At 39.4% G+C, this 10339-nt stretch overlaps 1 protein-coding gene across 1 annotated transcript; it reads left to right on the top strand.

Moving 5' to 3' along the window:
- The first annotated feature begins 248 nt into the window (after positions 1-248).
- On the top strand, positions 249-4924 carry LOC144374058 (uncharacterized). Its single transcript, XM_078037018.1, is given in 2 exon segments — positions 249-2062; positions 2065-4924. Coding segments are annotated over 2 exon segments (2901 nt in total). The 5' UTR covers positions 249-339; the 3' UTR covers positions 3243-4924.
- Positions 4925-10339: the final 5415 nt, after the last annotated feature.

Genomic DNA, 10339 nt, shown 5'->3' with positions numbered 1-10339 from the left:
AAATAGAAAACTGTGAATGAGTTAGGTATCAATTATGTGCTGGTCACTTCTTCTTCAAAGAAGTCCTATGGTAAACTTCAAACTTTCCCTACAGAATAGTGTGGGGAAACCTTCAAATCGATTCCAATTTTTAACCAAACAAAGACAAATTTTAATAGATTAAATCCATGTGACTTCATTTTGTGTGCAAATGATTTCATATGTCCTTCTTTCCTTTATAGGCACATCACATCTCACTCTGGACACAAATAATATAAGCGTGAAGAATATGAAGAGAAGCCATGTGAATTTAAACAATATAGGAAATCTCTGGTTTCTCTCGAAAGTGTTGACACACAAATGTTGTTAAAAACTGGATATAGACCATATGAAAGTACAGTGTGTGGGAAAGTCATCAGTTGTTCCAATGACATTCAAAGACATGAAGAAACTCATACTGGGGGGCAACCCTATGAATGTCAACAATGTGGTGAAGCCTCTTCTTCTCTCCCAGGTGTTCAAAGACACATGATAACACACAGTGGAGATAAACCTTTTCAATGTGAGGTATGTGGGAAAGGCTTTCATTTCTCCTCTTTATTTAGAAGATATGAAAGAACTGATTCTGGAGAGAAATTTTATGAATGTAAACAAGATGGTCGAATCTTTATTTCACAGACAAGTCTTCAAAAGCACAATGTCACACACATAGGGAATGCACATTTTAAATGTAAGGTATGTGGGAAAGACTTTGCTTATCCCAGATTACTTAGAATACATCAGAAAACACATACTGGAGAGAAGCCCTATGAAGGTAAGCAGTGTGGCAAAGCCTTTACTAGATCTTGTGACCTTCACATACATGAAAGAACTCACACTGGAGAGAAGCCCTATGAATGTAAGCAGTGTGGCAAAGCCTTTGCTAGATCTGGTGACCTTCACATACATGAAAGAACTCACACTGGAGAGAAGCCCTATGAATGTAAGCAGTGTGGCAAAGCCTTTGCTACATCCCGTCAGCTTCATATACATGGAAGAACACATACTGGAGAGAAGCCCTATGAATGTAAACAATGTGGAAAAGCCTTTGCTATATCCTATAAACTTAAGAGCCATGAAAGAACACACACTGGAGAGAAGCCCTATGAATGTCAACAATGTGGCAAAGCCTTTGCTAGATCTGGTGACCTTCACAGACATGGAAGAACTCATACAGGAGAAAAGCCCTATGTATGTAAGCAGTGTGGAAAAGCCTTTCCTACATTCCATCAGCTTCATGCACATAGAAGGACACATACTGGAGAGAAGCCTTATGAATGCAAACAATGTGGAAAAGCCTTTGCTACATCCTCTAAGCTTCGTGCACATGGAAGAACACATACTGGAGAGAAGCCTTATGAATGCAATCAATGTGGAAAAGCATTTGCTATGTCCTATCACCTTAACAGACATGGAAAAACACACACTGGAGAGAAGCCCTATAAATGTAAGGAGTGTGGAAAAGCCTTTACTAGATCTAGTTACCTTCAGAATCATGGAAGAACACATACTAGAAAGAAACCCTTTGGATGTCAACAATCTGGAAAAACATTTGCTTCATTGCGTCATCTTCACATACATGGAAGAATGCATACCGAAGAAAAGCCTTATGAATGTGAAAAATGTGGAAAAGCCTTTACTGCTTCCTCTTACCTTCAGATACATGAACGAACTTATACTGGAGAGAAGCCCTATGATTGTAAGCAGTGTGGCAAAGCCTTTGCTACATCTAGTAAACTTCAAATACATAGAATAGTGCATACTGGAGAGACGCTCTACGAATGTAAGCAGTGTGGCAAAGCCTTTGCTAGATCCAGTGAACTTCAAATACATGGAAGAGTGCATCCTGGAGAGAAGCCTTATTAATGTAAGCAGTTTGGCAAAGCCTTTGCTAGATCTGGTGACCTTCACAGACATGAAAGAACTCATAGTGGAGAGAAGCCCTATGTATGTAAGCAGTGTGGCAAAGCCTTTGCTACATCCTGTCAAGTTCATGAACATGGAAGAACACATACTAGAGAGAAGCCTTATGTATGTAAGCAGTGTTGAAAGCCTTTGCTAGATCTAGTCATTTTCAGATTCATGGAAGAACACACACTGGAGAGAAGCCCTATGAATGTAAACAGTGTGGAAAAACCTTTTCTAGATCTAGTCACCTTCAGATTCATGGAAAAACACACAATGGAGAGAAGCCCTATGAATGTAAGCAGTGTGGAAAAGCATTTGCTACATCTAGTTGTCTTCAGATTCATGGAAGAACACATACTAGAAAGAAACCCTTTGCATGTCAACAATGTGGAAAAACATTTGCTTCATCCCGTCATTTTCGCATACATGGAATAATGCATACCGGAGAAAAGCCCTATGAATGTATACAATGTGGAAAAGCTTTTACTGCTGCCTCTTACCTTCATATACATGAACGAACTCATAGTGGAGAGAAGCTCTATGAATGTAAGCAGTGTGGGAAAGCCTTCACTGAGTCCTCTCACCTTCACTCACATGAACAAATTCATACTGGAGAGAAGCCCTATGAATGTAAGCAGTATGGCAAAGCCTTTGCTAGATCCAGTGAACTTAAAATACATGGAAGAGTGCATACTGGAGAGAAGCCCTATGAATGTAAGCAGTGTGGCAAAGCCTTTTCTAGATCTGGTGACCTTCACATACATAATAGAATTCATAGTGGAGAGAATTCCTATGTATGTAAGCAGTGTGGCAAAGCCTTTACTACATCCTGTCAGCTTCATAAACATGGAAAAACACATACTGAAGAGAAGCCCTATGAATGCAAACAATGTGGAAAGCCTTTGCTACATTCTATAAGCTTAAGAGCCATGAAAGAACACACACTGGAGGGAAGCCCTCTGAATGTAAAGAATGTGGAAAAGCCTACACTACTGCCTCTTACCTTCAGATGCATAAACACACTCATACTGGAGAGAAGCCCTATGAATGTAAACAGTCTGGCAAAGCCTTCACTCAGTCCTCTTACCTTCACTCACATCAACAAACTCATACTGGAGAGAAGCCCTAATAATGTAAGCAGTGTGACAAAGCCTTTGCTAGATCCAGTGACTTTCACAGACACGGAAAAATGTATAATGGAGAAAAGCCCAATGAATGTCAACAATGTGGAGAAGCCTTTGCCACATCTTGTCTGCTTCACACATGTGAAAGAACATATACTTCATAGAAGTCATATGCATGAAAACAATTGGTAAACTCTTCTGTTATTACTGTTTCACTCATATACATGTAGGAAGTTTACTGGAGAAAAATCCTTTGAATGTGAAATATGGTAAATCACATTTCATATCATCCTCAAAGACAAGAGAGACTCACACAGCTGAAAATGTGTGTGTGTGTGTGTGTGTGTGTGTGTGTGTGTGTGTGTGTGTGTGTGTGTGTGAGAGAGAGAGAGAGAGAGAGCAAAGGATCAATCGATCCACTGGGGATTTAGCCTGGTGGTGCTCTACCACTGAGCTACATTCCAGTTCCTTTTTACTTTTTATTTTGATACAGGGAGTTGCTGAGTTTCTTAGGGTCTTCCTAAGAAGCTGAGGCTAGCCTCCAACATTGATTCTTCAGAATCAGCCTCTCGAGTCTGAGGAATTAAAGGCATACACCAAACTTCCAACTGAATAACTCTTTAAATGTGAAAAATATCACAAATCTTTCCATTGTCCCTGTTGCCTTCAAAGCCATTTCACTCACATTGAAAAAAAATCCCTCTGAATTTGGGGGATTTGCTACATTCTGTCAGCTTCATTTCCTTTCTTATATATGAAAACATTCATGCAGAGAAGCCCTGTGAATGTGAGAAATGTAGGAAATCTTCTAGTTTTCTCATTTTTTTCCTAAGGACTGGGAATATTGTTTTGGAATAAAAAGAATAAATCCTATGCAAGTAAGAAATATAAAGGGTTCAGCTGTTCTAGTTTTTTTCAGTTGTATGAAAAGACTCATAGTGTAGAAAATGCTGAGGATAAGCCATATGGGGATGTATTCAGCTTTGAGAGTTTTCTCCAAAGGCACAAAAGAATTCACATGTTAAAATCCCCTTTCTATCTTTAAAAATTGCAGTAACACTTTCAACTGTCCAGGTCCCTTTGAACAGCATTTAAGAAATCACACTGGGAAAAAGCCCTTTATGTAGAAATGTGGTGAGAACTTTGCTTGTTTCAGATCTATTTGAATTTTTTCAGACATGAAAAAAATTTTATTTTATTTCATTTTATTTATTTATTTTGAGATTACCACTGTAGCTGTGTGACAATGGTGTGTGCCTTCATTTCTTTTTTTCTTTCTTTTTTTTTTAAAGTACTCAGAGAGTAATTTAAAATACTCCCCTCCAACCCAGGGTACTGGGTTGAAGGGGAGTATTGCATCAGCATGAAGATTTGAAAGCAACATGTTTCTCTGGGTTAAATCTCTCTTATTGTTAGATTCCATTTTTCCGTATTTTAAGTCTTTTGTGTCTAATGTTTCATTACATATTGTATATGTTAGTTTAGGCCTCTCTACTCCAGCCTTTGGTACAGATTGGTGAAATGGCTCTTCTGAACTTCTTTCCTCTCTTTCTTAGTTCAGATTTCACCCAGGAGTGCTCTAGCACTGAGTTTCTCCACAGTCCTTTTAATTGTTATTTTTTGAGATGGGGTGAGGGTGGCAGCTGGGACCATAGGGATGTGTCTGTGTACCCTGCAGCTGGCATCTTCCTTTTGCTTGATTGCTTATTGATCTATTGATGACTCTGGGACCATCACTCTTGTCACTTGTGCTTGTTATAAGGCTCATGTATTGTGCTGTATGTAGGCACATTAAAGAGAATTATAAAACAATGTCATTTGTGTATATTGTTTAGAGAGGCGCTTTCTCAAAATATATTTTGCCCTATACTTGAGTTGCTTTCTCTTTTCTTTTCCCAGTCCTGGGGACCAAATCCTGCCTTGTGCATGCTAGTCAGGCATTCTAGCACTGAACGCTTTGTAGCTCAGGTGGTGAATTTGCTGCAGCTGTGAGTGTGGACCCCACAAATAACCACATCAGCAGATGTAGCTCTGCAGGTGTTTCTTCCACAATTGCAGCTGATCTCTTCCTTTTTAAAGGTCTTTTATACCAGTGAATTTTTTTAAAAAAACTACATCCAATTTAGGTTTTCTCCCCATGAATAATACTTAGGTGGAATATGCCAGAAAACCCAGGCTTGATTTTTCTCTGTGTTTTAGAGTACCTCAGTAGCCCTGGAAAAAATTGTGTGATGGTTTTCTTAACACACACTACATGACCAAAGGCTTGGTAAGGAGCATCCCATTCTGGTGTCCTAATATAGCGGCTCTCCCTTCTCCACCAAATAATCTTAAATAAGCTTCTTAGGAGACCTTCACCATAATTTTCTTTCAACAGAATGTCAGAAAATGATTTTGCAAAGATCTCAATGTGGGTTATAACACAGACTTCTGCTTTTGTGGCAAAGCTTGGAATACCTCTGACTAATCTTACAAGTGGTACACAAAGCACTTTCTGTGAACTAATCAAAACAACAACAACAACAACAAAACCTTTATGTATACCAATACATAAAATATTAACCTCCATCCGTGTCCCACTAGATGTAAATAAAGATCAATGAAATTCCAAGCAGTGAACCGAAAAAATTTAAGTGATACCCCTCAGAACCTAATCAATGTGCTCCTGGAACATTCCTTGGGTGTCTAGCCTCATGTGCCCTATATCACTAATAAAGCTACAGCCTCCAATCAGGTTATATTGTGCAGTACTTGCTGTGGAGTGGGCTGTTTCTGCTCAGGCTAAAGGATTCAGTTACCTGTCCCAATGATTCAAAGCCTCCTGAGCAAAACCTCACCCACAACCTATTCAGGTGTCATGGATCATGTGTGATTATTGGTAAGAGTTCCTTACATACTTGTGTCCAAATGTTGAAGTTTGCCAACATGCCAAAGATGGGTTGATTGTCACTGCTATCTCTGTTCCAGCCTTTTGCTGTGTCTTAGTGCTCATTTGGAAAGGAAGGCAAATAGAGTGTGCTGTGGCCCTTCTGTTTTTGATAAATACAGCATAAGCCATCCAGTAAAACTTCATCTTTAAAAGGTAGTTTTGAATGCTTCCCAAAATTTCCAAAAACTTTCTTTGCAGCCAATGAGTCGGTGTGGCAATTTCCTAGTTTTACAACTTTGATTTAGAAGAAATATTGCATAGAGGTGTGTGAGCACTTGACGCAGTCTGGACTTCTATGTAATAAATCCATTTGCCAAAGGCAGTAGTTGCAGGCTTGCTCCTTGGCAGTGTGAGGGACTGGAGTGAATGCACCTGTCCTGGGGTGTGGGCATTGTTTGTAGGAGTTCAGTCTTGGTGAGTACATCAGTGTAGGAATCAGACTTATAGGAAGGCTACAGAATCTCCTGACAGAACCTGCCTGTCGCTTTTGGACAGTAGTGTTGTCATGTGAGCTGGCAGGTAGGTGGCTACCTTCTGATGGATTTGGGTTTGTAGCTAAGCAAGTAGTGAGAATGTACAATGATTAAATGAGAATTAAAATATTCTTTGTCATACCAAAGACATAATTTGGGGGCCAGTCATAATAACAAGTAACCTCTTTGACCTTGAACCACATATTTTTCTTCATGTATGCATTTTCTCACAAACTTTTGTAGTGTGATGCTTATGTGGAACAAACTGAGATAAAATGGAGAGGTTTATTTAATGGTGCAGTGTACTAGTAGTTTTAAAGACTTGCAGCAGGCTTAGATTCCAATATTGTTCAAATTTTATGAAAGACTGAAATTCTCAAATTCTTGAGAATCTTCAGGTGCTTTGGCATACACCTGAAGTACCAGTGGCTCAAGATTCTGAGGCAGGATGATTATGACTTTTTTTCACTTTTTTTAAGGAGAAAGAATTTTTTAATATTTATTTTTAAGTGTTCAGTGGACACACCATCTTTATTTTATTTTTATGTGGTGCTGAGGATTGAACCCAGCACCCCATGCATACCAGGTGAGCACGCTACCATTTGAGCTACATCCCCAGCCCATCTTTTCATTTTTTAATTATATATATATATATATATATATATATATATATACATTTTTTTCCCTAAGAATCAAACTTAGTTTCTCCCACATGCTAGGCACATTGTCAACCACTGAGCCACAACCTTAGCCCAAGGGTTGTGATTTGAAAGCTGGCCCCCCTGGATAACAAGGAGTAAAGAACTCAGTGAGGCCCTGTGTCTAACAAGTAACTCAAAATAATAAATGAAAACAAGACTAGGAGGTGGCTGAGTGGTTGAGTGTCACTGAGTTCAGTTCGCAGTATAACCAAGAAAAATGAATTAGAAACCAAGTTTTAAACCATATGATGGGTGGATGGGCTTGTCCATTATATTGTTTTCTTCTTTGGATTCTCAGGCATGGTTTATTAATTCAGGAACTCTGTAAAATTCACCAATTCAATTAAAATCAAGTGTATGATTTTTAAAAAGTAATGATATTGCAAGGTCCATGAGGAGCAGCTTTCTGCTCTGGGAACCCTCTGTAATTGGTAGTCATCACAAGTGGCCATAATGTCCTTATCATAAAGAGTTTGTGAAAGCTTCTATTTTTCAGGAGTCTCTGAAGGTGCTAAACGTGCCTGTCTTTTCAGAGCTTTTGGTGGAGGAATTCCATATGGAGGTCTCTGATTTATAAATGATGTCATTGAGGAGCTCAAATAAAACTGATAAATAAAGAACAAATTACCACCTGGTCCAGTGCAGTCTAAAAGGTGTCAGATTTTCCTGTCTTTAAGGAATGTCAAGCAACCTTGGAGGAGGATGTCAGCAATTTACGATGTGCTCCTGCAAAAAACGTGATGCTGTGAGTCTCTGCTCAGGTCATTTGTGAAAAGCTGATGAGTAGTTTGAGAATTTATTTGGTCCTGTTAGTGATAAAAACAATTTGCATTAGAATGCTATTAAAATAGAGAAAACAAATATTAGCCAATTATGAGGCCAAAATATATACCAGTTGTTGATGAGATAGGATTAGTAACTTTCATTATATTTGGAATTGGGTATGGATACTTACAGACGGGACCAGATCATCAAAGTAGCAGTAATCTACCCAAGGCTAATGTTGAGATAAAGAATATCTGTATTTCTGTAGTTGGTATTTTATTTTTTCCTCTGTTATTATCAGTGACTATGTTTAAACATTTCAGGATGCCCAGAGAGAACTCTGATTTTTTCATATTTAATGAATTAGAAAATGTTAGACTATTAAATATTCTGAGAAGCACATTAGATTTTATAAGAATTTTTAGTTTTCATGTACCTTGTTTTAACATATCAAAAAACATATGAAGTGATTTAATTAGAGATTGATGGTTTTTACTTATTTATTTTTGCTACTGGGGATTGCTGTGACAAGTGTGGCCAAACTAACATGTTCTGTCAGGGTTTGATAGGACATTGGAAGAAATAAAGAGTCACACACGCAGAAGATGCAACATCTGGGATCGGGTGGAGCAATGCTCTATGATGGAGCAGAAGGTCTAAAGAATTATACCAGGAGGGCTGGGGATGTGGCTCAAGTGGTAGCATGCTCACTTGGCGTGTGTTCGGCACTAGGTTTGATCCTCAGCACTACATATAATTAAAATACAAGATGTGTCCACCAAAAATTAAAAATATAAATGAACATACATTAAAAATTATCTCTCTAAGAAAAAGGAAAAAAGAATTACACCAGCAATCTTTATTGTGTATCTTTCATTGATCATATTAAAGACTATGTAAGCATTATTCTTTGTATTTATGAAAGTTACAAAGTTAGCAAAAGTATGCAGCTATTTTCTCAGTTACATTCTATAGTTGGAATGTGCAATGTTAAGAGCACCCTGTAGCTCTCAAGAAAGTCCATCCTTTAAAGTTTTTTTAAAGCTTCTTTTAAAACAGTGGAACTGGTGAACCATGTGTTTGACTTAGCAAGGAACTTTGTGCCTGAGAATAAGGTCAAAGCTGAAAAGTCTCCCACAACAGAGTCTCCCTAAAGGAGAGCATTGCCATAGCAACCAGGCATCCTATACTTTTGCATAGTAACTTTTCCTGTCACCAAGCATGCCACTGCCATTAAGTCATTAGAGACCTCCATCTCAGACACTTGTCTCCCAATCACTGTCACTGGTCTCCACAGGGGATTGAACTCAAGGCTGCTTTACCACTGAGCTACACCCTCACCAAGGCTCCCCCTCTTTTCTCTTTCTTGAGACAGTGGTGGACAGTTGCCCAGGATGACCTCACACTCATCTAAAAATGAAGTAATGTGGTCTCTGAACCTTTACCCCAATGGCAGTCACATTTGCTGGGAACTCAGCTGAAGTGGTTCAATTAAAGTAATAACTTTGGTGGGGAGGGGGCGGCTCCGCCCCTCTGCAGGCCACTGGGCCTGATCTACATTGCAGGCAGGGGGGGAGGAGGGGGGGCGGGGGGGCTTGCCCCTCAGCAGGCCGCTGGACCTGTTCTTCTGGTGGGTTGCACGTCCACCTACCCTGCAGGAGCGTGGGGAAGCTCTGCCACTCAGCAAGTTGCTTGGCTTGACCTGCCCAGTGGGTCCCAGGTCCGACTGCCCTGCTGGTGCGTGGGAAGGGGGCGGCTCTGCCCCTCAGCAGGCCACTGCACCTGATCTGCCAGTGGTCACAGTTCCGCCTTATATTTGATAAAGGGGCTATAAGCATGCAATGGAGAAAGGATAGCATCTTCAACAAATGGTGCTGGGAAAACTGGAAATCCATATGCAACAAAATAAAACTGAATCCCTTTCTCTCGCCATGCACAAAAGTTAACTCAAAATGGATCAAGGAGCTTGATATCAAATCAAAGACATGGCATCTGATAGAAGAAAAAGTTGGCTATGACCTACATACTGTGGGCTCAGGCTCCAAATTTCTCAATAGGGCACCCATAGCACAAGAGTTAACATCTAGAATCAACAAATGGGACTTATTCAAACTAAAAAGTTTTTTCTCACCAAAAGAAACAATAAGAGAGGTAAATAGGGAGCCTACATCATGGGAACAAATCTTTACTCCTCACACTTCAGATAGAGCCCTAATATCCAGAGTATATAAAGAACTCAAAAAATTAGACAATAAGATAACAAATAACTCAATCAACAAATGGGCCAAGGACCTGAACAGACACTTCTCAGAGGAGGACATACAATCAATCAACAAGTACATGAAAAAATGCTCACCATATCTAGCAATCAGGAAAATGCAAATCAAAACCACCCTAAGATACCATCTCATTCCAGTAAGA

This window comes from Ictidomys tridecemlineatus, unplaced genomic scaffold (genome assembly GCF_052094955.1).
Source record: "Ictidomys tridecemlineatus isolate mIctTri1 unplaced genomic scaffold, mIctTri1.hap1 Scaffold_568, whole genome shotgun sequence".
NCBI classification, from domain to species: domain Eukaryota; kingdom Metazoa; phylum Chordata; class Mammalia; order Rodentia; family Sciuridae; genus Ictidomys; species Ictidomys tridecemlineatus.
The sequence above is the reverse complement of the archived record's forward strand: the minus strand, read 5'-3'. Positions and strand labels throughout refer to the sequence as shown.